At 37.9% G+C, this 27,346-nt stretch overlaps 4 protein-coding genes across 4 annotated transcripts in view; all 4 read left to right on the forward strand.

Moving 5' to 3' along the window:
- The first annotated feature begins 1,830 nt into the window (after window positions 1–1,830).
- LOC134680439 (uncharacterized) lies at window positions 1,831–6,060 on the forward strand. Its single transcript, XM_063539570.1, has one exon. The coding sequence runs from the start codon at window positions 1,831–1,833 to the stop codon at window positions 6,058–6,060; it is 4,230 nt and encodes a 1,409-aa protein (XP_063395640.1).
- A 784-nt stretch (window positions 6,061–6,844) lies between these two features.
- On the forward strand, window positions 6,845–9,219 carry LOC134680265 (ADP-ribosylation factor-like protein 16). Its single transcript, XM_063539360.1, has 3 exons — window positions 6,845–7,157; window positions 7,572–7,670; window positions 9,022–9,219. The coding sequence occupies exons 1-3, from the start codon at window positions 6,879–6,881 to the stop codon at window positions 9,217–9,219; spliced, it is 576 nt and encodes a 191-aa protein (XP_063395430.1). The 5' UTR covers window positions 6,845–6,878.
- Window positions 9,220–13,599: 4,380 nt separating this feature from the next.
- LOC134680524 (NADH dehydrogenase [ubiquinone] iron-sulfur protein 3, mitochondrial-like) lies at window positions 13,600–14,507 on the forward strand. The gene has a single exon (XM_063539647.1). It carries the CDS (start codon window positions 13,608–13,610, stop codon window positions 14,463–14,465), a length of 858 nt encoding a protein of 285 aa, XP_063395717.1. The 5' UTR covers window positions 13,600–13,607; the 3' UTR covers window positions 14,466–14,507.
- A 1,385-nt stretch (window positions 14,508–15,892) lies between these two features.
- Window positions 15,893–27,346, forward strand: part of LOC134680090 (lachesin-like) — a 32,280-nt gene continuing 20,826 nt past the window's right edge. The window contains exons 1-4 of the mRNA XM_063539130.1: window positions 15,893–16,053; window positions 20,508–20,607; window positions 23,015–23,121; window positions 23,661–23,846. Of these exons, the coding sequence (XP_063395200.1) occupies window positions 20,541–20,607; window positions 23,015–23,121; window positions 23,661–23,846 (360 nt within the window). The 5' untranslated portion in view covers window positions 15,893–16,053; window positions 20,508–20,540. The remainder of the gene's footprint in view (window positions 16,054–20,507; window positions 20,608–23,014; window positions 23,122–23,660; window positions 23,847–27,346) is intronic.

Raw genomic sequence — 27,346 nt, forward strand, 5'->3', positions numbered from 1 at the left:
CTTACTGGGTTTTGCCAGACTTGTGATGTTGAGTAATAATGACTATGATCTTAAGATGGATATCTTATAATTTTATTTTGAACTAGCGACCTGCCCCGGCTTCGCACGGATTAAAAAATTATACATCTAAACTTTTCTCAAGAATCACTCTATTGATAGGTGAAAATCGCATGAAAATCTGTTCAGTAGGTAGTTTTTGAATTTATCGTGAACATACTGACAGATAGTCGCTGTGCAACACACAACCTTTTTATATAAATATACGTTTTATTGTCTATGTTTTTTTGATACTATTTTTGTCTGTTTATTACTGACATTACATTTTGTTTTACCATCGAAACCAGTGCCTTATTATTTTTACAGTCGTATATAAAATTGGTTCTTCTACCGTAAACCTCAATGATAACTCGCTCAAAAAGTGCAATGAGTGAGACGGCTCATAAGGGAGACGGTGAAGCCGTCGGGAGGGACTCTGCTCCGCTCGCACAGCAAGGCGCGGGCCCTGCCCCTCACGAACCAAGGCCGACACCTTCCCGCGTGGCGAGCGGCGCCTCGTCGCGCTCATCCGCCACCATTGTGGCGCGCCAGCTGCAGGCGAGAGCGCAACATGCGCGCCGCCTGGCTGAGATAGACAATGAGCGAGCTGAGCGCGAGCGTAAAGTTGCTGATCTCGAACTGGAAGCCAATCTCGCCGCCATAGAGGCGGCGGGCCCGAGCCGACATGGAAGCCATGGCACGCGCAGTCGTGCAAGTGTACAGGAATGGTTGAATAATACGATTCCTAACACCACTGAGCAACATTTATTAAGTGCCAACCCACCTTTCAGGTCCGACGATATTGCGGCCCAGCGCGAGCCACTGGGACCGAGAGTGCCGCACGGCGCAAGTGCCGCGGCATACGAAAACTCTCCTGAGCAAAATCGCCCTGAAGACGGAGGAGTGACTCGCTTAGTAAATTCGCTCGATAAGTTAATAAATAAAGTGAACCAAACGAAGACGGAGCTGCCGACCTTTGACGGCAAGTCATATTTAGATTGGTTAGCTTTAAAAAGAGTGTACGAAAATAAAGCAGATAGTTTCTCGCCTACTGAAAATTTAGCTAGGTTATCACGCGCCCTACGAGGGGCGGCGCGCGAGGCCGTGGCGGGCCTGCTGGCAGCGGCCCGCGACCCCCGCGCGGTAGTGGCCGCGCTGGACGCGCGTTTCGGCCGTCCCGAGCTCGTCGTCATGCATGAGGTAACAGCGGTGCGTGCCCTACCTAAGGTAAGCTACGACGGTAAGGATCTAGTGATTTTCGCAAGTCGTATTCGTAACTGCGTAGAGGTTATCCGCATGTTAAATAAGCCCGACCATTTACGCTCGCCTGAGCTGTTTCAAGCACTATGGAGCAAGCTGCCTGCGCTGCTGCGTCCACGGTGGTTAGATTATGCTCATTCGTGCAATGGTAACGCTTCAAAAATTGAAATGTTTGCCGATTTCCTCTCGCGCGAAGTCGACCTGCAATGCCGATTTGGAGGCGCAGTTGACTATGCGCCGGCCCTAAATTCCCGGCCGATCGGTAGTAGGGACAGAGTAAACGTTATTGCTGAAAATAATCATTCGTCCGGTAGCATTCCAACATCAGTAAATACTAATGATTCTGGTAATAATTGTTCATTATGCAAACAAAACCATGACTTATCTGATTGTGACAAGTTTGTCAAACTGTCAATAAATGATAGGTGGCAATTTATCAAAAAGAATAAAATATGTCATAGGTGTTTGAAAAAAGGTTTCCATAAGAACAAAACTTCATGTATGAAAAAAGTATGTAGCGTAGAAGGTTGCGAAATGCGTCATCATAATTTGTTACACGGGTCTAAATTTGAACGTGTCGTTACTGCGCACATCGACGTGGAGGACAACGACGGCACCGCCGACGACGACGACGACGACGAGCAAGTGCCATCGACGTCTGGCGTGACCGCGCCCCCGGCCGGCAGCCTGCCCGACGCGTCCGCTGCAGCTCCACTACCTGACGACTCGGAATACGATATTCTGACGCATGCGACCTCTTCATTACCCAAAGTGCCTTCTGAACGGCCGTTGTTAAAAATAGTTGCCGTCACTGTCTCTGGACCCTCTGGTAGCGTTGACACATTCGCGTTATTGGACGATGGGTCCTCAGGCACGTATATTGACTCTGAAATTACTTCACGAATTGGCGCGAAAACCTCCGATAGGGTAATTCACGTAGATTGCGTACTTGGTTTAAGCAAGGACGTTAAAGTGCAGTATGTCAATTTTAATATACAGGGTCGTCATTCAACCGAAGTTCACTCTATTAAAAAGGCTAGATCGACTAATAGTTTAGGTGCTGCGCGGCAGTGTGCGCATCAAGATAGTGTGCGTAAGTACCCTTATTTAGCTGATATAGCCGGTGAATTTTGCTACGGGGACATAAAGCCCATGCTGATTATAGGACTTGACAATTGGCATTTATCGTTCGCTAAAGACGTGCGCAAAGGAACCAGGACACAACCTGCAGCTATTTTAACAGCTCTTGGCTGGGTTTTGTTTGGTTTCGGTTGCAGCAAGACTAAACGGGTTGACGTTGTCAATCATATCGCAGTAAGCGAACTTGACTCCGATAGCGATTATTTTACTGTAGAGCGACTTATTAGGGAGCAATTTAAGATCGATTCAATTGGTATATCGAAAAAAGAGGCCCGCAACGCTGATGATGAGCGTGCCATACAAGTACTAGAGAGCACAGCTCACCGTCTGCCGGGTGGTCGTTTTGAGGTAGGATTACTATGGAAGGCTGATAATCTGGACATTCCTGACAGTTACAAGTTAGCACTGTCCAGATTCCTCAGCTTAGAAAAGAAAATGATTAAAGATCCTTGCTATGCTGAACGTTATCGTCGCAATATTCATGACATGTTATCCAAAGAATACGCTGAACAATGTTTTTCTCGCCCTGCTCCTGGACGTCCCGTTTGGTATCTACCGCACTTTGGCGTGATTAATCCAAATAAACCCAATAAATTGCGAACGGTACACGACGCGGCTGCAAAATCTCACGGCAAGTCATTAAACTCTTTGTTATTGACTGGCCCTGATCTTTTGCAACCTTTGCTGGGTGTTCTGATGCGTTTTCGTGAGGGTGCCATCGCTTTAAATGCTGACATTCGTGAAATGTTTCCGCAGATCAAAATTATTGAAAGAGATAGAGACGCGCAAAGGTTTTTGTGGCGAGATACCCCGGGTGAACCGATTAGAACGTACCGCATGTCATCCATGATTTTTGGCGCCGCGTCGAGCCCATTTACTGCCATACACATAAAAAATAAAAATGCTTTAGAATGGCAGGAAACTTACCCTGACGCGGCTCGAGTAATCATCGACGACCATTACATGGACGATTGCATTACTAGCTTAGACGACGTCGGCAAGGCTGCCAAGCTGGCAGCCGATATTTACACCGTACACGCTCACGCCGGTTTTGAAATGCGCGGCTGGACGTCGAATAACCCTAGTGCGCTTTCGTTGTTACCTAAAGAATCATTGCTTGAGGTCCCTCACTCTAATAATGTTGACGTTGAATTAGGTCGTCTGGCTACGCCGGTTCGCACGCTAGGTCTTATCTGGCAACCCGGAAACGACCTGATTGGTTTTAATACTGGTATTAGGAAAGATACCGCGTTGCCAGAGAAGCTAACAAAGCGAGAGGTTCTAATGCACGTAATGAGAATTTATGACCCGCTAGGGATCCTTGCACCAATCGTCGTTCGTGGTCGTATTATGTTTCAAGACGCTTGGCGCAAGGGTTTGAACTGGGACCAAGAGCTTTCTCAATGTGATAGCGCCGCGTGGAAGTTATGGTTTCAAGACCTGATCTCCACTTCCAGTTTACGGATACCACGCCGCTATAACTTGAGCGATCTCGAGGTAGTAGAGTGCCAATTGCACGTGTTTTCGGATGCAAGTGAGTCCGCATTCGCCGCTGTGGCCTATTGGCGCTTTCTTTATGTAAATGGCGATGTAGGGCTCTCCCTCATCTGCAGTAAAGCCCGCGTGTCCCCAATTAGGCCTGTCTCCATTCCTCGTTTAGAACTTCAAGGTGCTCTAATGGCCGCGCGTCTTGCCACGTCGATATGCGAATCCCATCGACTGAAGCCAATGAGACGTGTTTTCTGGTGCGACTCAATGACTGCGCTGGGTTGGCTTCGCAGTGATGCGCGCACCCTTAAACCCTTTGTATCTCATAGAGTTGGCGAGATACTGGAGCTTACTAACATCAGCGAGTGGCATTGGGTGCCGAGCGACCTAAACGTAGCCGATGATGCCACACGTGTCAAACGTTTTGTGCTCTCTCCAGAATCTCGCTGGATCTCAGGGCCTACCTTTCTCTTTTCCTCGGACTGGCCCGCTGAACCTCAAATTGATGTCAGCGGACTAGGCCGCGAAGAGTATAAAAATATCATTCATCTTATCACCGAGACTGATCTGCCCGCACCAGTCTCTGCGGATCCAAGTCGATTCAGCTCATGGCTGAGAATGGTGCGAGCAACGGCAAAAGCGCATCAATTCATATCACTATTGCGAATGCGTAGTATAAGAAGACGAGACGTTAACTTCAATCTTCCTCGTCTTGAAGGACTCTTATGTTCCTTCCATCCAAGTTGCACATCCTCTCCTGGTACCTCTAATCCCCCTAACATCCTACCAAGAATAACCACGACCGATTTACGCCTTGCCGAGCGCCATATTTTGCGGCAAAGCCAACTGGATTCCTTCAAAGAGGATATTTTGCGGATAAAAAATCGAGACCCGTTGCCACGAAGCAGCCGCCTTTTCACACTGTCCCCCTTCATAGATGACAACGAACAACTTCGAATGTCCAGTCGTATAGTCGCAGCACCAGGCGTCACCGATGAAGTTAAACGACCGCTGATTTTAGACGGGAAACATCCAGCAGTACGCCTACTAATAGCCAGATATCATCAAAAAGCTGGTCATGCGAACAAAGAAAAAGTCTTGAACGACCTCCACCAAAGATTTTGGATTTTAGGCCTTAGAAATGCTGTCCGTGTAGTGGCCCATGACTGCCAGTTTTGCAAACTTCACCGTGCCAGAACTTTCCAACCACCGATGGGAGATCTACCGGAGGCTCGTTTGGCTCATCATCAAAGACCGTTCTCTTTCGTCGGCCTGGACTACTTTGGACCCATACTTGTTTCGGTTGGTCGAAGAAGGGAGAAGCGCTACGTTGCCCTATTTACGTGCCTCGTCATCCGCGCCGTACATCTTGAAGTGGTACACAGTTTATCGACGGACGCAGCCATAATGTGTCTACGCCGTTTTATTTCTCGTCGAGGAACACCACATGAGATCTGGTCAGACAACGGAACAGCCTTTGTTGGGGCAAACAGGGAGTTACGAGCTCTTTACGGTGACTCTGTTGAAGATTTTGCCGCCAACGAATCAATCAATTGGCGGTTCATTCCTCCCGCAGCACCTTTTATGGGTGGGGCGTGGGAGCGGTTAGTTCGCAGTGTTAAAGAAGCTTTAAAAGTGACCCTCAGAGAACAGGCTCCCTCAGACGAAGTTTTAAGCACACTATTGGCGGAGGCTGAAGCCCTAGTAAATACGCGTCCGCTTACGCATGTGTCGCTTGATCCCGAAGCTGAAGAGGCTCTAACACCGGCCCACTTCATACTCACATCTCCACCTGGCCGCCCCATACCCGCTACCGTGACCGAGGCGGATCTCCTTAGTCCAAGCAAGTGGCGCAAGGCGGTGAGACTGGCTGACCATTTCTGGCAGCGCTGGGTAAAGGAATACCTGCCCTACTTGGCGCCACGTACGGGGGGAGGGTCGCCGCCTAATGTCGCAGTAGGCGATATTGTGATAGTTTGCGATCCTAACCTACCAAGAGGCTCGTGGCCCAAGGGTCGCGTTACCGCCCTTTACCCTGGTAGAGACGGGATAACAAGAGTGGCGGATGTTGTTACCGCCGTTGGCGTGTTGCGCAGACCCCTGAGAAAACTAGCGAAGGTCCTCGTCTCTCTCTAAAAAAGGGGAGAATGTGCAACACACAACCTTTTTATATAAATATACGTTTTATTGTCTATGTTTTTTTGATACTATTTTTGTCTGTTTATTACTGACATTACATTTTGTTTTACCATCGAAACCAGTGCCTTATTATTTTTACAGTCGTATCTATAAAAGTCGCGACAGCAGAAGGTGCACATCATTGGTCAATCTAGCTGTTAGTACTCTGTAATTGTTATAGTTATTAAATTAAAAATGCTTTAAAGGATATTTTTACTATCCATTGAATCATAAAATACATTTATTATACCTATTCAATATTATACTCGTATTTTACTTTGCTTCTAAACATATTTTTTCCAAAAAAGTCTCGCACCTATCTTCCTTGAGAATGGTTGAATTAGGTACATTCATTCATTGCGAAAAATGTTGAACAATCATGAGATCCTACGAATAATAGGAACAGGATGATAAATAATATAAATAATGTGCGTACTAAATCACTCTTACACAAAACATTAAAATTTAATGATTTTCGGAAAATAACATAACAGGTATGTCTTTCCCACAGTTCATTTTCTTATTAAAATTACCGTCTTTTATTCTTTTCTTTAAATGTTATAAACGTTGTAGGCATTCGTAGCTCCTAAGTTACATTGTTTTGATCTCACGACACACTTGCTTATTTTATTTATGTCAAGTGGCGCCATCTCTTAAATTGTTTGAGAAACATTTTCGTTGCTTAGCAAACATACGGCGAACCTCTATTGACATAACGCGCTACTTTAGTATATACCGGACTATAGTGAAAACAAGTTTAAATAACAGAAATAATTATGAATAAAAACGCTCTTCGTCCTGTAGTGGACGACCAAGAGCCACGTATTAGTGTTATTTGCCTTGGTCCAACAGGTTCGGGTAAAACGACTTTGTTGAAAAGATTACAAGAAGCCGAAGGTATTGACAATACTTATAGTCCCGTACCCACTATAGGAACCAATATTTATGATATACACTACATTAATAAGAGTGGGAAAAAACAAACATTAAGTATAAGGGAAGTCGGCGGAGAGATGGCGTCACTATGGAATAATTATTTGGATGGAGTTGAAAAGGTAACATTATTTCTGGTGCAGTCAAAGTATTAAACATCACGACCTTATTGCTCATACATTAAGGTGGTGTATAAATATTTTTTGCAGTATAACCGTGTCGATATTTATTTGACTGTACAGAGTAGTAAAATGGGTCATTAGAATATGGTCATATTCTAATGTCCCATTTTACTTATTTTTAATCGAATTTGGTGATACATAAGAAAACAAATACATATATGTTGTTTGTTTTTTGTTATAAATCAAATAAGTAAAGCACCCTTACATTTTTCTTAAGTCCTCCTTTTACGGTAGGTACACACTTTTATAGAATACAATAGGTACTAATAATTTTTTTTTAACAATCCAAGGTCTCCAATACGTACTGGTTAGGTGTGTGAAAACTGATTTCATTAAATTTAACTTATTTTTCAGGTAATATTCGTAGTGGACACGTCTAATCTGTGTCAGATATCGGCGGCAGCTCTCATGCTATATACATTATTGGCCGAACCCTGTCTCAAACACGCTAAGGTTAATAATATTCATTATTTGTAGTTATTACCTTTATATATACATATAATTATGAATAAAATCTCATCTGCAAATGAGACAGAAAAGTGGAATTGACAGAATAAACTTAAGTTTATGGAGCCTGGCAAACGGTAATTTTGAGAGCATAGCATCCCAAAACGCGTGTTACATATATGTACATACCTACATATGCACGTTATATACAGTGTGGAAAGATAAGTCGGGCCCTGGAGGGAAACTACCTCAAATCCTTAAGCTGGCTCATTTTACTTAAAGGAAACATTCCTTTATTTTTAAAAAGAAACAAAACTGATTTCAAAGATTTTCTAAAACTGGCTTGCGTTGCCCGGGACTCGAACCGACTAAAAAATAAACACTCGCAATTTTATTACAGAAGCAGTGGTGGCCGAGTGGATATGACGTCTTACTTTCAATCCGGAGGCCGCGGGTTCAAATCCTGGCTCGTACCAATGAGTTTTTCGGAACTTATGTACGAAATATCATTTGATATTTACCACTAGCTTTTCGGTGAAGGAAAACATCGTGAGGAAACCTGCATACATCTGCGAAGAAATTCATGTATGTGAAGTCCCCAATCCGCATTGGGCTAGCGTAGGGACTATAGCTCAAGCCCTCTCGCGCATGAGAGGAGGCCTGTGCTCAGCAGTGGGACGTAAATAGGCTGAAATGATGATGATGATGAATTTTATTACACTAGTCGATACAGTTAATGTTAATGATAACATTTCTCCAACAAACATAAGGACTTACACTCGTCTGTCGTACAAAATATCCATAAAATCTAATATTTATTACTCAAGATTTTTTAGACAAGCAAAATTTAATAAAAAAAAGAAAAAAGTTTTCTGAATGCAGTTTTGTTTCTTTTTAAAAATAAAGGAATGTCTCCTTTAAGTAAAATGAGCCAGCATAAGGATTTAAGGTAGTTTTCCTCCGGGGCCCGAATTATCTTTCCACCCTGTATATGTACAGTCGCCATCAGATATACCACATCTATTGATGAATATAACGGAACGGCCAAAGTGCTCACAAATATTAGATTACGCACTCTAACGCCTTGACAATAGAGGCGTGTTCAGATATTTGTGAGCACTTTGGCTGCTCCGATATATCTGATACAAACTTAATAAAATCCTAAATCACACTCAACGCAAGCTTAATAACATAATAACATTAATAACAACTAGCTGCCCATACGTCAAACCTTGCCAAGCAAAATGAAATTTTGAGTTTGTCAACACAAAGTTCAAATTAGAATGGAGCAGGAGAACTTTTTATACCTAGGTCTCTGGGCGGCTAGAGGATAAAACTACGTTTAACTTGCTTTCAGTTCATCCTAGTGCTAAGCAAGATGGACTTGGCTTACCGGCAGATGCGGAACGAGGCCCTGCTGATGCTGCAGAGCCGTCGGTTGCTCGCGGAGCTCCCGAGACCGCCAACCATTCTCGAAGCGGCGCCCCTCACCGGCGAGGGTCTGCCGGAGCTGAAGGCGCAGCTCACCAATCAGAAGATTAAGCCTGCAATATAAATAGTAGGCGTGTAACCTATTAGTGACAGATTATTAGACGCAAATATGCAGACAACTAATTTACTCGATTAAAATGTTGCATACTACCGCCACTGTTTGTTAAATTACTGTCATGTTTTCACTGAGGTCATAAGCTAAATTTTTAATTGTGTAAATAAAATTTCCACGTATGGCCACGCGTTGGGCGGACAGAATAACGTCAGAGACAAACGCCACATTGCAGGCTAGCATGCACTGGGCCCAAGAGCATGAGCTGCATTGATGAGCATGGGCTGGGCTTGGAGAGCGCTGGTGAAAAGTGTCCACATTCGTCACGTCCCTCAGCCATGAGGATACGACAAGGAAGAAGGAAGAAGAAATAAAATTTACAGGGATCGAATCCATATTTATTTCTATTTAAAACAAGGCATAGTCATTGTACACATATTAAGTACCGACGTTAGCCTGTCCTATACATTATACCGGGTGTGGCCTGTAACATGAGCAAATAATTAAAACATAGATTGTACTCCTCAAACGGTGACACTTTTGTTCAACAACTTTTAAAAATTATGAACTTATTAGACTCCCTATTTTTCATACAAAATAAATATTATCTTCAATGGACGCCATCGCCACGCCTTAAATATAACAAAATTCGCAATACATTGCGTCTTAGAATAAACTTTAAAGTGTATTAAAAATCAAACCACAAGTTATTTTTAAAAGTTGCTGGACAAATGTTGGTCAGTATGAGGAGTACAGCCTACAGTTTAGTTTTTTGCTCGTATTACAGGCCACACCCGGTATTACTCTTTGCGTTAGCCCCTATTTATATACAAAAATACATACTTCCTAATAAGCCTGCATAGTATGCCTTAAGGCATTCAGTCCGCCATTTGTAATTATTACTTTGTGTGCAATAAAGTATAAATAAATACCTAAGTAAAAATCACCAGCACTAAAATAAATGAATAATTGGTGTTATTTACCTAATACTGAAATTGTTTATTGGAGAGTACTCCGTTTAAAAATACCTACTTTCTTGTTTACAAGTATAAACAACATAATTATTTCCACCACAAATGAACCGTTGAACACCCCATTTTAGTCATGCCCCGACCATAAACATAAACATAAACACATGCGTCATCCATAATTCGTAACAAAAACAACTTTGTGCCTATTGGGGCTTAATTACTTCAGATCTTAACAATAATAAAACTTTCGTCTTGTCTTATAAATTATGAAGATTTTAAACCTAAGGGTAGGCGGAGAGCGGTACAAGGCGAACAAGGCTCCACGCTTCGTTCGAAGGAACTTCGCCCTCCAAGTTTCGACATGTGTCCCGCAAGACTCCATCTTACCTAGATAGAACCAGAGACCAGTATGTAGTCAATACTGTTAATCTCTACTCAAAGACACGTGCGTTACCACACAGCAATTCTAAGCAATAGATGGCGCTGCTCATCAGTTCCTACTGAACACAGCGCTAGGCGTCACTGGCGCCAATATTTTTCCTTAGCGCCGCCACTGTAGATTTTTATACAAACATGCGATTTTCTACGGAGATCAACAGTCTTTATTACTGGCTTGTCTTTGATAGATAGTATACAATCTCAAACTCTAGTGGAAGTAATGCGTAGGTTAAGCTTCGGTGTTAAAAACACCGAAGCTTAACCTACGCATTACCTTTACGCATTAACCTACGCTATCCAAGTATAGATCTTTGTTTAAGATCTAGGCATGTTCCTAGTAGGTGTGTCTGGATATATTTTGGAAAGTAGGAATAAAAAAATACCAGATATAATTTATAAACATTTAAAATGAAGTTGTGGCTCCCAGATCTCTTACATAAAACTATGGTAAGGTGCAGGGGGTCCATTTCGATTTCAACTAATCGAAGTATCTCCCATGTTTAACATTATTAATTAGAGTCACACACAACACATCTTTTTCGCTATCTGAACATATTATACGAGTATGGCACTCTAGTTAATAATATCAAATATTAGTTGAAATTATCCCGCACTCGAAATTGGCCCCTGCACCTTACATTCAAAACTTTTATAACTTAATTCCTCAAATTAGAATAAATTCTATGGCATTGATTAAAAAGTAACTTCGTGAATATTGAGTAAATAATTGAAATGACTTTGTTGAAGTAAAGGTCAGATTAAGGTCTTTATGCAAGTCTTTTTTTTCATATAGGTATGGATGTATAAGTAGTTATGTCACTTTACGCGCACGCCTCTCAAATATCCGGAATACAATTGTTTCGTAAGTATATACCGGAAAATCGCACTTAGAACATTTACCTTTTCTACTAGTATTCTGCGCTGAAAAAATTTTTTTTAATAATTCAAGAGGCAGTTGCTATGCCGTCTGTCAGCGCGCAGGCGCGAGCAGCCACCGGAAGCCGGAAGTTGCGGTGTTGCGGGCACAATCTGGAGTTGGATGGTGGGAAACAGTGAATCAAGTGCAGCCCGGCCTCCGTTTTATGTATGAGACTGTAAATGATAAATGGGTAACGTTTTCATTTGACTGTACTTTTAATTGTGCGTGAGTTAGAATATAAAATCTACTAGCGACCCGCCCTGGTTTCGGGTAACAAATTAAACACATAAACCTTACTCAAGAATCACTCTATTGATAGATGAAAAACGCATGAAAATCAGGTCAGTAGTTTTTGAGTTTATCGCGAATAAATATATAAACACACAAACAGACAGACGCGGCGGGGGACTTTGTTTGATAAGGTGTAGTGATTTCAGATATATACCTAGTAATTTTCAACTAATCAAGAGAACCATAAGCATTGTAGATGATGTAAAGTAGCAATTAATAGTTTATAAAATAAGCTTGGAGTAGTAGATAACTATTCATTACCATATATTTAATAACTTATTGATTTATATTTTTGTTGATATCCTGTCCTGTAAGTGCATTCGGACTTATAATGATGTAATGTAATGAGCAACTTAGCTAAGTAGCTACCAAAGTAGCTAAACGTCAACACGGGGCAAGATTGAGTGCCCTCTTTACTTCAGTAGGTACATTTTTTTTCTTACTTAAAAAGAGATGGTTAAAAACATTAAGCCTCATGTTTATAGCTCTTATAAGTTCAAATAGTTTCAAGAGTTGCAAATAGCCTCATGGGATTTTACTATTACCATAGAGTTCAACCATTCTTTCAAAGTTGGTTCAGAAGATTTATTATAGGTACCTTTCCGCTTGGCCCGTTTCAGCTCCCCCGTTTAAATATTCAAAAATTAAAACTGGTTGCTTTGGGCAGCTGAAAACTTGAGTAAATCTTTCTTTCCGGCCGCAGGGAGCGGTGCGCCGCTACCAGGCTACTTCTCTAATCAAAACCGACATAATCCTAGCGAATATTAATGTTTTATCTCGCAACTGGTAACATATACCAGGTGTGGCCTGTAACATGAGCAAATAATTAAAACATAGATTGTACTCCTCAAACGGTGACACTTTTGTTCTACAACTTTTATGAAGTATTTTGACTCTCTATTTTTCATACAAAATAAATATTATCTTCAATGGACGCCATCGCCACGCCATATCATTGTGATTGACGTTGCTTGTCACGCCTTAAACATAACCAAATTCGCAATACATTGCGTCTTAGAATAAACTTTAGAGTGTATTAAAAATCAAACCACGAGTTATTTTTAAAAGTCGCTGAATAAATGTTGGTCAATATGAGGAGTACAGCCTACAGTTTAATTTAACGGCCACACCCGGTATATTATATATAGGTAGTTTAAAGGTTTTCATTTAATTTATATTAGAATGATTAAATATTTCTTTGTTAAAGCTATGAGCACAAACATGTTATTAATATTGTTTTTTTTTTATCACTCCCGTCCCCCGCCCGTTCCGGGCAAGGTAGAAAAAGACAGCTGTTGCTGCCGACGCCAACTACATTTTACTTTTGCAGCGGTAATGGCAACAGTAATGCAGCGGCAGTTGTCTTCGAAAGGTGGACACCAAACATAAGTAGGTAGGTAATGAATGTGACAAAATTTTGTGAAAATATCAAATTACAATGAAATTATACTTACTTATCGATCGATCAAATCCTCGTTCTTTCTTACTTTTTAACAACAAAATAAGAGAAAGAAAGTATTTAATGTAATTATTAATTAAGAGATTGGCTTTTGCTGCCAGGGCACTTAGCCATTAAACAACATTAAATTTTAAATGAAAAATTAATGTTAGAGATAAGATAGTTATTACGTATTTGACAGTGTCATGACATTTTTTTTTTGTAGTAAAAATGATTGCATAAATCCTTATTTATGACTTTTACGAGTCTTATACTTTGTATTAGAAAAATTAACAAAGTCGTACTGTCAAATTTAGTTGTCACTAAACTCACTAATATTAAAATGAATAGAATTTTATCCTCTTTAGTTAAAAATACAATAGCACATGTTTTTAAACGTTCACTCCGCGTAACAAACATTAAATTAAACGATGATTGTGACAAGGGGAATGATCCCTGTAAAAGCAAGGATCCATGCGCAGAGAAAGATGTAAGCAGTGATAGGGTGCAGTTAGAGAAAGGATTTGCTTTGCAGCCCATCGATGTCAAAGCTTGGACCCTTAGGAAACATAACAACGCAGCCAGGCAAAGGCTTTATGAATTCGGCTTATACGTTGCTGCGTGTTTACCGAAATTTGTTCAGAAGATTCAGATGACACATACAGATGAGCTTGAAATTCTTGTAGCTCCCGAAGGTATGTTTTGTGTCTTGAGCTTCATGGCTTATCACCAAAATGCCTGTTTTAGTCAATGTTCATTAGTTACTGCTGTGGATGTTCCTTCGCGTGTGTACAGATTTGAAGTAGCTTACATGCTCCGAAGCTTCCGATTTGCAACAAAGGCGAGAGTCAAAACTTACACGGATGAATTGACGCCTCTACATTCAGCGTACGAAATATGGCGCGGCGTTAATTGGTTTGAAAGAGAAACATACGATATGTTTGGCGTTATCTTTACGCATCACCCGGACTTGAGAAGAATTTTAACCGACTATGGGTTTACAGGACACCCGTTGCGAAAAGATTTTCCCCTGGTAGGGTATACAGAGGTTCGTTACGATGACGAATTGAAGAAGATTGTGTATGAGCCGGTAGAGTTTGCCCAGGAAAATCGCAGTTTCCAGCTGCAGTCGCCTTGGACTTATTACAGAGAATTCCATGAGGGCTACAACTGCCCACCCGCTCCACCTAAAAAAGCCTAAACCTTATATACCCAACTAATTATTATAGTGTCGCAGTTTCATTTCGTTCGTTAAAAAATAAATGTATCATCCTTTTTATTTAAAGTTTATTATTAAGTTGTATAACGTTGTTTGTGTTAAGTTTCTTGAATATAGATACCTGCCGGACCGTAAAACTGAGGACTAAAACTTCCATAACATATAGGTACAATCAAGTGTAAAAATATGGGTGCACAAATCATCTCAAAAATATGTTCCATAGCTCTTATGTCAGCGAATTAAGAACTATGGGACATATTTTTGAATAAGTTGGCTACACCCTTATTTTTACAGTAACAATAAGACAATCAATGATGTAAAACGCTTTACTGAAGCTTTGTTAGGCAAAGCATCATAATCAAAAGAAGTCATTTAGAAGCATACATAGCCGGAGATAGCCGCCATTGCCGTGGCCGACCAGATGACGGCCTTTCTAACGCCTCAATTAATAACTTTGGAAATTAGCGCAAGTGGCTAATTATTCTATCTCCGTTTCATTAAGTTAGTTACCTCATAAATATAGCCTGGGTCAGGAAAATTATATTTCGATGCCTCATTATACCAGCGGGAATTATTAGAGTAATTTTTCCGATGATCGACGTAGTGTGTAACAAAAAGGAGAATAATGTTAATATGTATAGTTCATTCTGAGTGGTAAGTACGTGATTAAGTCTATTTATTGAGTAGCTTTGTAAGATAAGGTACAGTCGCCATCAGATATATCTGAGCGGTCAAGATGCTCACAAATATCTGAACACGCCTTTATTGTCAAGACGATAAAGTACGTGTGTAGAATTTTTTGCGCACCTTCGCCGCTCCGATATATCTGATGGTGACTGTATAAAAGGTGTGCTATAACGATGTGTATTTGTGTGAGTTATATTGCGCTCAGTGAATTTATATTTGCGCACTATTGTCATATTCGTTTAACAGGTGGTGTTAAGTGGTGTTAAGATCTTTAGCCAAACGTTTACTAAAATATTTTTTCTTGTTTTAATAAGTTTCTAGCAGGTAAATAAAAAAGTATACATTAAATAAAAGTAGGTTACTTCCGAATCATTTAAACACTATACGAGCACGCGAAAGATGCCATAATTGTGGAATCTTGAGCATTTCGAGGGTTTGCAAACTTTGCACAAGATAAGGTATCCAGCTAAGTATATTTTATGGTGAAATCATTGTGCATTGTTATCGTTTAATTGTGTACCTACTATATTTTACTTACATCGAAGCATTTTTAATTTTTATACAAAAAACCTTTTGAACAGCCCTTTTTTAAAACGAGCTTCCCATAAATTCAGTGACAATCGACATAAAAATTTCCATTGTGCGCCAACTTACAGAAACCCTCAAGTTTCTTAAGACTGTTTCCATTGGCTTCATATCCTCGACCCAGCTGCGTAAGAATAACGGCGGAGCGGAGGTCTGAATGAACAATCGCCGTCAGTGTGTGGCGTGCTCGGGTCGCGCGCCGCCGTGCCACGCTCCTGCGGGACCGAACTTATCACGCGCAAACTTTGCTGTGGGGATTAAATATTAACCGGCATGGATAGTTAGAAAATGGAATGAGGTAAGTGTTTGTTTGCGTTATTTTGTTTTTTTTTTACATTTAGTTGTTATTCTAGTTTTAAATATTACGAAAAAAGATTATTATACTCGTATTAGGTGTTTATAATAAGTATATACGTAGATTAGAGTTGTGTTAATTTTTTTACATAATATTTTTACTTGTTATCTTAATATGCATGGATATTTTTGTTTTTATGTATTTATCGTTAACATGTCACATTTTCATTTTAACAGAAAGTTCTCTTTTAACAGTCCGGTTGTGCCATGTAAATTAAATTTTCTTCATAGATATTGTTCTAAAAATATTTTAGGGCACGACTTAACAGCAGTTGCTTAACAATAACTGAAATACTTACAGAACTTAACAAGAATACCTACATTATAAATTATAAGCTTAAAATACTTACGTGACTTACGATGCGCAGTAAGTCATTATTTTCCTTTTTTCTCAAACCGAAGCGGCAAATTCTTTAGTAATTAGCGTCATTCCATTCTTTCCAAAGCCGTGAGTGGCCGCAGAACTAATAGAAGTACAAATATCAGTTCCGGAAACTTTAACTTAGTTAACTAGAGTTTAACACGTTCGCCGTTAAATTAAACGCGTTTCGTTAAAGTGCGCCTACACTGCGGGAGAGTTGCCACTGTCAAAAAAACAATACAGGGCAAATTCAAAGTTTATAGTTTATAGAACCGAGGTTGTTCGGCCGTCACTCTTTATTTTAATGGTTGTTTCACTCTTTCAGTGCGCGTTTCCGTTAAGCGTACAAATTTTTGCTAGGATAGGATTTGAAATGCACATGGTACATACTCTCAAAGAACTTCTCTCTCTTTTGGTATATTTGTCTCATAGGAATACTGAGGGAATGTCATGCCATTTTTTTTATCAGTTTTGTGTATTAATCAATCACACAATCATGACACTGTTGAATGAAATGATCCTTTATAATCGTCCATTATAGAATTACAAACGCTATTCAATTGGAAATTCTCAATGTAAAAAGTCGTACGGTAACTAGGTTTCAGTATACATTTATAGCTGAAGCCTATCGTAACTCTGTTGTTGGCTGAACTCACGATGAATACCGTATAAAATTATGACACAAAAAATGTCTCGGGTCAAAATTGGGATTACACTCGAAATTCTTACTATCTTACATACCTAAAAAAATATAGAGAGCTATATTTTTATAGATTAAAATTATTGCAACAGGTAAGTATAGACATTTAAACATTTTAGTTTTTGCAAATTATTTTAACGAAATCCAGAGACGATAACTGAAAGTCTCCCATTATATGAGACATCATGAATTTGTAAAAACGTGTAAATAAATATATTTAAAAATGTTAAAATCTACTAATAAAATAAAATATAATACGTAACAATGGATCCGCTGGACTAAAAACAACGCCTTTCAATAAATACTTCGAATTACAGACCATCCTGTATAATGTAGTCTGCAGTGTACCCGTGCTCTTTACTGAGGCCAACAACGCCTTGTTGATTAACGATCAAATTAAGGTCATTTGATAAATATCCGACTACATTTCTTCTTTTATTTGCAGAGTGTTTAAAAAGTTCTGGCTTTAACGAAGTGGGTAAACAGATTGTTATTAACTTAATCATTTCCATTCATGCGGGCCGCTTGCTTTTTACTTATCCAAACATTTACAGTTAACGTTTAAAATTATACCTATTTTATGATTAATCATCATCATCATCATCATCTCAGCCATAAGACGTCCACTGCTGAACATAGGCCTCCCCCTTGGACCTCCATTCGTACCGGTTGATTAATACCGGGTGAAATCAGAATTGACCTTTTCTGGCTCTATTAGTGACAAAAATTTTATACATATTCAATTACACAAACGGGTCTACCGCGATATAATTTCATTGTTATATCGCGGTAGACCCGTTTGTGTAATTGAATATGTGTACAAAACGCGAGAGTTTAAAGTGTTATAAAAATTTTATAGTATTGCGTAAAGCATTTTGATCATTTATTCACAAATTATTTAACCCGATTTAAAATAAAATTAGATTTTGCGCTGTGAATAAAAACATTTTTTAAGTATGTAATGTTTCTTAGAGATACAGTATACTTAAATATATTATATAGGTAAATAAACGATGATACTAGCTAGTTAAGCATATGGAACAAATTCAATATGAATTTGAAACATTTTTTATAATGATTTATTTAATTGTATGTTCATTGTTAACTAAGTAGTGGTTAAATGTACTCAAAATATTATTGGTAGAAAACTCATGATAAAATAAAACAAAAGAGTTACAGATAGTTAACTTTATTTGAAATCCCTATACAGAAGCAAGGTACGTAGTTACAACAAGTTTACCGGTCGGTATGAAATTTCCGACGGCGTTTGTAAACTTAGTTTCCACGTCCAAGTTGTTCTCGGAGCTCTGAGACCCGCTCTAAGACAATGTACATCAATGTAGTGGAAAATATAGTAGTAACTTACTATTCTGATGTCCGTAACTTTTGAGTTTTAAATGGAATAAAAAAATTATTTGCCAGTTTAATACATGTCGGTGGATTAATAAATGTAACATACGATGCAACAGGCTTTTACTGTCAAGGAATCATATATATCAAAAATGCACGATTGCTTATTTATGTAGATCAATGCAGATTTACGTGGATCAATTACGCAAAAAATCACAATTTTTAAGAAATATCAGAATTAAATATAAAATAAGTAAGGGTGCAGGACTGATGTACTTAAGTGAAACAATTACTAGTTTACGTTGTATGTAAACTTATTGTCAGTGAACAAAATTATGTGCTACTGTGCTAGTACTTAAGTAACAAAAGATATCTTAAATTGTATGGCTCTGGTATTTATTTACTTACGCTTCAAGATCCCAATACGGGTAATACTCTCAAGGGACTCCGCAGGTGTAGCCTAATCCACCGAAGTAATACAAATTCAAAACTCTGCACCCATATAAATCACGGGTCCGTACAAGTATAACCCCGAATTCGCTGTGATTTTAAAAATTATTGGAACATTCCCAATCGAACCCCGGATTATGCCTTGATACCGCTGTCATGCAGTAAATTTTTATCGTGTTTAATACCCTGATTATATTCGGAGGCTCCGTTATCCATCTGTTATTTTACAACATGAAACGAGGAAGCCGTTAATAGAGTTCCGTAACCAATCTCGATATATATTTTATTATTCTTGGACACATAAAAAAAAATAGAAGTGTTAAAATTTGTCTTGGCTGATATTTAAGCGCATAATTCAATATTTAAAACAACATAGAGAGTTATTTAGGTATACAATATTTATTTAATATACTTGGTATTCAACTTTTTTACAAGTTCATATATAATTGAACTAAAATAAAAACACAGAGAAACACAAAACCCCATTGAATATGGATTCATTAGAATCTCATTAATGAGTAGTTTAGTATTGTAAAATTAAGTTTTATGTAGCAATTAAAGTTAGTATCAGTATTAAAAACCTTGTTCAATTAACTCATATTTACATTGAACCACATATAGAAGATTATCAAATGCATTTTGATTTGACACAGATACGGTAATAAGAATCGAGAGATGAAGCGTGCCGTTTATTTTTTGGCCAAATTATAGACCTATCGTTATTAAAACTTCCTTAAACAACCACTAAGAGCAAATAGAAGTATAAAACTTATCAAAGTCAACCTGTAAAAGGTTTTATTCCATCCCTCGACGTGCAAGCACATACCAGCTATTTAAAATCGCTACCCATAACGACACAAGTTTCAATATGGCGGTCACCGTTTTCACACTACCGTTAGGTATATACTACGCCTCGAATTTTTCTCAAGCATTATCACACTTGTGCGGAAAAGTAGTTACCGGTGCGCGATCGCATCCGCACTCATTTTATACATTTTCGGTCGGCACTCCAGTGTAATGGCGATACGTGGTACAAAGATGGCTGTCATATAGATATGTGGGGAATCATTATTGACTGATCGAATCGCAAAATTGTCGTGCGGAAGGGACCCGAATAGCTTTCCACGTGTCGTGACATCACACACGGCTCCTAATTGCCGAGCTTGCAAATATACTGACGGTGTATTTTCTACATTGTGAGCTTTGAGCCCGCCTCAGGCTTTTTTATGGTTTGTGGCGTAAAATATAAGCTTCTATTTTTAAAATTTTCGAGTACGGCATACAAATAAAAAATAAATATATCAGTCATTCAAAAATAAATTGTTTTTGTTTTTCTTACTATGAACTAATTACATAGTAAATTAGTAAAAAAAGTGTGAAAAATACTCTGGAATTAAACTTGAAGCTTTAATACTTATTAATAACTCCATCATAATTAACTCTTGTTTCTCTCTTTTTACCCGTTCAGTCACCATATATCTATTTCATTTTATTCTTACTTGGATAACATTACCAAAGTATCTTCTTATTGTTGCAGCTTCACAACGCAGCCTTAACCGTAGAAGAAAATATGCAGTCTTGGTGGTCGTTGTATCTACTGGCTGTCTTCATGCTTGGTTTAGATTCTAAGCTTGCAGGTAAGTACCTATTCACTCATACGAGATGTATATTCAACTAGTAGGTACCTACCTATACATATAAAAATATCTACATGTACACTCTAAAAAATGAAGACCAACTAAGAGCAGTTTTCTCTTAGTTGACGTTAAGTTAATTACAACAATAACGATCTTATATAAATCAAAGAAAGCTGATTACTTAAAACAATTAGTGTATCTGTGATTGAACTAATAAAGTAGGTATGTTATTAATCCTAACAATTGTATACTTTGCATCTATTATTAACTTGTTGGCATAATTATGTAACGTAGGTTAATTCAATCCTTAACAATTTAATTAAAACAGATAAATATGTTAATAGTTATGAACATTTTAATAGTTTATTTGATTATTTTGTCTTTGTTGATTTACATAAGATTTGCTAGTTGAATCAACTAAACATATAATTTATTTAGAACAACGAAGATAAAACACTCAATCCCATTATGATCAAGTTATTGTATTGATTACGAAACTAATATTCCATTCTACTAAGAATTATTTGTTAAATCGATTTTCTTAATAATTAAATTAAATAATCGGTTAATCCGATCAATCAAGAGCTGTACACCCGCTCTCCGCCCCGCCCGCGCCCCTCTCGTGGCGCGTGCGACCGAGCAGTCAGTCTCTGTAGCACGCAGTTGCGTTAAGCTCATTCAATTACCTATTCCTCTGGAAAAACCTGGTGTGTACAAAGTTGATTGCAGTTGTGGTAGTTCGTACAGTGGGCATACCAAACGCACTATTGCCTGCAGAATTAAAGACCACATCGCTGCGGTCAAGAACAACGACGCTCACAAGTCAGCTATTGCTGAGTGTCACCTTCAGTTGAGTATAAGTCACTGGATCGAGCTGCATAGTCCCAAGGTCATTTCGACAGCACGCCACTATATACCAAGATTGGTAAGAGAAGCCTTAATTCACAAATACAACAATTTTAATCGTGAAGATGGGTTTTTAAACTGTGAAATGTGTGGAATATTGTGATTTGTTTGACTAAAAAACAACCAGTGACATCCGAATCAAACTCACGTAGTGACACTGTGAGTGTAGTGTGCTTGGATAGACCAACAAGTGTGAACGTGATTGGACCAACGAGTGTTAACCCCTCGTATGCTTAGACACGGATCCGTGCGCGTGAATTTAAATGCAAAACGTTTACTTTCAAAATGATTAAATGAATAAATAACATCTTATTATAATTTGTTTTATTCATTTACCCCCTTTTTATAAAACTACGGGCTTGATTTAGTTTAATTATGTTTTATCCCTTTCTTTGTTGTAATATTTTATTCACTACTTATTCGTTTAAATTTTATAAATTTTCTTTGTTCTAGTTTTTATACGCGCCGTGCTGAATAAATGCTGGTCCTCGTACTCGCATTATACTCAAGGCATTAGTCTTAAATACTAAGTAGGTAATACAGATTACAGATTTATTTCAGATCTTTTTGAGGATCGGCCTAGGCCGATATGGCTTCACATTTCACAAGCACGCCTCCTCCCGTGTTTGTAAAGCTAAACCGGTCTAAGCCGATCGCCAAAAAGATCTGAAATAAATGTATAATGTATATTTTAGTATTTAAGACTAATTCCTTGAGAATAATAACGAGGACCACCAGCATTATTCAGCACGGCGCGTATAAAAACTAGAGATGTGAAAGAAATGTTTTAGTAAATGCGACAAAGTAAGTCATAGTACAATTGAACAAGAATGGTATTGTACTAAACAAGCTTCATAGTTGAAATGATTAAACAATTAAGATTCAAATTGAACAATATCTTATTTCAGGCTAATAAGATGCATAAGTCGATGTAATCATGTTCTTAGTTGAACTTATTTAGGTAAAATAGTTAATACAGTAATTCTTCATGTTAACATTGATTTACATCTTAGTTGAAATGATTAAACAATTAAGATTCAAATTGACCAATATCTTAGTTCAGGCTAATACGCCATAAGTTGGTGTAATCATGTTCTTAGTTGAACTTATTTGGGTCAAATAGTTAATACAGTAATTCTTCATGTTAACATTGATTTACATCTTAGTTAAACTAACTTGTTTGTTTTCATTATCAAGCCCTTAGTTGATCTTACTAGGATCAATTAGTTAGCATAATTATTTTTCGTGTAAATATTGAACAAGATCTTAATTGGTTCAGTTACCTAACAATAGTAATAGCAATCAGAATTACCTTGTTTGATGTGTTTAAGTTCTTGTTAGGCTCGTATGGAATCAAGATGCTTGATTACGGCCATCAAGATATTGATAGGGCCAACCAAATTTTTTTTAGAGTGTACAGCCATTTTTAGCGCTAAAGCTTTCGCAACAATATTTTCCACTACTTTAGATAATTTAATTTTAAAACTGTTTCATTTTACAGGGCAGGCTTTCCAACCGGAGTTTGTAGAGCCAATAACAAATTTAACAGTAGCCATTGGACGGAATGCTACATTTAGGTGTCTAGTACAAAACCTCGGGGGTTATAGAGTAAGTTTAAATACCTTATCATTTAAATTGACGACAATAAACGATTTGGCAAGGTCTAAACGTCTAAATTATTGAGATAGAGTTTCATATCTCATTTAGTAAAACAATATGCTTTTCTAGGTATTATTTACCTGTAAATAATATCCTTAATTGCATTAATTAGTTAAGGCATTTAAGCATTTTTAATAGCTGCTTTTATCATAGGACCGGAATAATAATGTAACTTTTAAAATATAAGGATACTAGCTTTTGCCCGCGATTTCGTCTGCGTGGAGGTAGTAATTTGGGTAGCTTATTTTTCATCCAATCTGCTTTTTATCTATTCCCCATACAGACTTCCGCCCCCCTTTTCACCCTTAAAGGGTGATTTCTGTGATAAAAACTACCCTATGTCCTTCCTCGGGACTCAAACTATCTCCATACCAAATTTCAACTAAATCGGTTCAGCGGTTTAAGCGTGAAGAGGTAACAGACAGACACACTTTCGCAGTTATAATATTAATATAATATGGATTTTACAAGAAAATGCTTATTTATAGGTAGGATGGGTGAAGGCAGACACGAAAGCAATACAAGCAATACACGTGCACGTCATAACTAACAACCACAGAGTGGGAGTGTCGCACAACGGACAAACAGTATGGAATCTCCACATCAGGAACGTCCAAGAAGAAGACCGGGGCCAGTATATGTGCCAAATTAATACTGATCCAATGCAAAGTCAGGTAAGAAAAACTGTAATATAGTCAGGGTTGGGCAGTATTTCAATTACATGTATTTGAAATACGTATTTGAAATACATTGTAGTATTTTGTATTTGTATTTCAAATACTACCTGGAAAAGTATTTTGTATTTGGTATTTCAAATACTGCACTCACATGTATTTTGTATTTTGTATTTCAAATACTTCAAGCTTCAAAATACATTTCTACAAAATACATTTTATTAAATTCTATGATCCTAAAATGGAACGTTTTTTTTTTAAATATAATGTACAACTTGTACGAGGGCAAATATGTACCATGCGCGAGTTATTCTGCGCGGAACTTTTCGTCAACAGCCAGGGGATAGAGTCATTACAGTAGTTTCCGTCCATGCTCGACCACTTGACAGATAGGCAAATAATATATTTCATTTTTAATTTACTATTTGCAGCAATGTAGGTTTATATTCAAATTTCGTCAAGTGGATGAAAACTAGAGCTGGACGAAAACAAGCGCAATGACCCTATACGTTTTTAGGAAAGGATATTCGTTAAACAAACTAAACGATTAGACAAAAAGAATTAAAAGTATTTTGTATTTTGTATTTGAAATACATTATTTTAAACACTGTAATTTGTATTTTGTATTTCAAATACCAGTCACCAAAGTAGTTTGTATTTGGTATTTCAAATACTTTTAAAAATGTATTTTGTAATTTGTATTTGAAATACGTGGAAGCCAGTATTTTGCCCAACCCTGAATATAGTCCGCTAAAATTCGGGACAGGTCACATAGGTACCATTGGTGACTATCATAAATTGGATATTTACGTACTTTAGACAAAACCGCGCGAAACCTAGCTTGTTCTCATGTTTATAATATATAATTTAAATTTTTTAAAAAGACAGACGATTGTGTAGGTAACTTAAAGTTATTTCGTATTCATTCGTATAGAAAATTTGATTGAGTATTATTTGTCGCAGTAACCTTCAAATATTTAGATTGCCAAAGAATCTTATTACTTTTGTCATAGAACGAATGAGCGAAAGAAATAATACTTATAAATATACTCTTATAACATTTTCCTCATATACGTGATAATAAGACATTGTTAATTTCCCACTGAACGTAATAAAGCTAAACGTAAGAGTCATGCATATGGATAGCAAAGGCATCGTTACACACGTCATATTAGCAAAACTGACAAACATGGAAATGTGATCCCTTTCTGAACCTACTTACAAACTCAATCTTACTCTGCAGCAAAATAATTACGCCTGTAGTGTGTGTTTACTTTTGTCATATGTCTTTAGATTGTAGCACAGAAAATAAGCAGTCTCTTGTTCATTAGGGCATGTGTTCTACAGTTTATGCTTATTCTATCGTAGCTATCGTCTCAACCATTAAGCACTCTAATAGACTTATAGTATTTATATAAGTAGTCCAAATTAAATAGTGATTGAAACAATAAACATTGGGAAGATAAACTGAATTAAAGTGCGGGTCAGCGGGTACGCAGCGAGCAATGATTCGTGCATGGTGCCCCTAAATTATTGCGCCGCACTGTAATTTATACCCACGCCTGATAGTACAGTCATTATAGATTTTGACCCGTGAATAATTAGTTCTTGGATTTTTTTTTCGTAGGTCCCTCGGGGGGGTCACTGGGAGTGTAAATTCAAAAAGTAGGCTGAATCAGGCTCCTGCGTATATTCGAAAAATGGTTTTTTTTCCAAAAAAACGGTTTTTCTTCAATAACTCGGCCATTTTTGATTTTACAGTAAAACCGTAAGGACAAAAACTGTAGGAAATTTGATTCTCTACAAGTTAGTCCAGTCATTATATCCAAAAAACCGACCCTTCCCGTGAATAATCAGTTCTTGGATTTTTTTTGTACGTCCCTCGGGGGAATCACTGGGAGTGTAAATTCAAAAAGTAGACTGAATCAGGGTCCTGTGTATATTCGAAAAACGGTTTTTCTTGAATAACCCGGTCATTTTTGATTTTACAGTAAAACCGTGAGGACAAAAATTGTTCAGAATTTGATTCTCTACAACTTTGTTTCCCTTCATTTATGCCGTAAAGCGTGGAACATAGGAGATAATGATAATATTTTGAATTTGTCGCGTTTTTCAGGTTTAATTTCTAAAATATCGATTTTGGGGGAAAAAATGTGGGAACCAAAACTGTTCAGAATTTGATTCTCTACAAGTTTAGTCCTCTTCATTTATGTCGTAAAGTTCAAAATAAACGAGATGTTGAAAATATTTTGAATTTGTCGCTTTTTTCAAATTTTATTTCCAAACTATCGATCCTAGAAGAAAAATTGTGAGGACCAAACTTGTAGAGAATCACATTTTCTAAAATTTTTGTCCTCACGGTTTTACTGTAAAATCAAAAATGACCGAGTTATTCAAGAAAAACCGTTTTTCGAATATACACAGGACCCTGATTCAGTCTACTTTTTGAATTTTCACTCCCAGTGATTCCCCCGAGGGACGTACAAAAAAAAATCCAAGAACTGATTCATCACGGGAGGGGTCGGTTTTTTGGATATAATGACTGGACTAACTTGTAGAGAATCAAATTTCCTACAGTTTTTGTCCTTACAGTTTTACTGTAAAATCAAAAATGGCCGAGATATTGAAGAAAAACCGTTTTTTTTGGAAAAGAACATTTTTCGAATATACGCAGGAGCCTGATTCAGCCTACTTTTTGAATTTACACTCCCAGTGACCCCCCCGAGGGACCTACGAAAAAAAAATCCAAGAACTAATTATTCACGGGTAGGGTCGGTTTTTTGGATATAATGACCGTACTATGATAACGGCATAAATTGTTGGCGACAGTGCAAGCGCATTAATGAAAAAGGACATATGTGTTAGTGTGACCGAAAGGGGTTTACCCCCATATGGTTTTGTACGTTTGGTGCAGCTGCCAGGCTTCGACGGGACGGGACGTCCGCACAGCATGACGCCAGTTGACGAAATGGGATAAAAATTACACCATGCCGGTCTATGAATTCAATTCAATTTGTCTTATCAAAGTAACCGCTTGAAGCTGAGTGTCATTTAATTACTTTAATGGTTTAATATAAGCTGGAAAAATAGGTAAATAATTAACAATAGAAATTCACTTACAGCTGATGTATCCTCAATAATCTCGGATGTATCCTCTCAGCTAGGTAGGTACTTCTTTTACGCACTAAAGAAAACAACAACTATAAATTATATGAAAAAATCGCTTAGAAAATTTTATTTTTATTTAATGCAGTGTTCACATTTAAGATTTTTTTTATGCTGCCGCTAGTTGAATTTGTTTTAGGCGCGACTTAATCATTTATTCAGGGGATTAAACCCTATTTCTAATTTTTTTTTTGTTCTTACAAACTACAGGATAGTTTGTTGGCAGAGGAAACTCACTTAAAACATAAATGTTTTAAGAAAGTTGTTTGTTATTCGGTATAAATGCCTGTTCTGTTTTCAATGGTTTAATCAAAAAATTAAAACGCCATTTACAA

The sequence above is a fragment of the Cydia fagiglandana genome, chromosome 3 (genome assembly GCF_963556715.1).
Source record: "Cydia fagiglandana chromosome 3, ilCydFagi1.1, whole genome shotgun sequence".
Taxonomy (NCBI): Eukaryota; Metazoa; Arthropoda; class Insecta; order Lepidoptera; family Tortricidae; genus Cydia; species Cydia fagiglandana.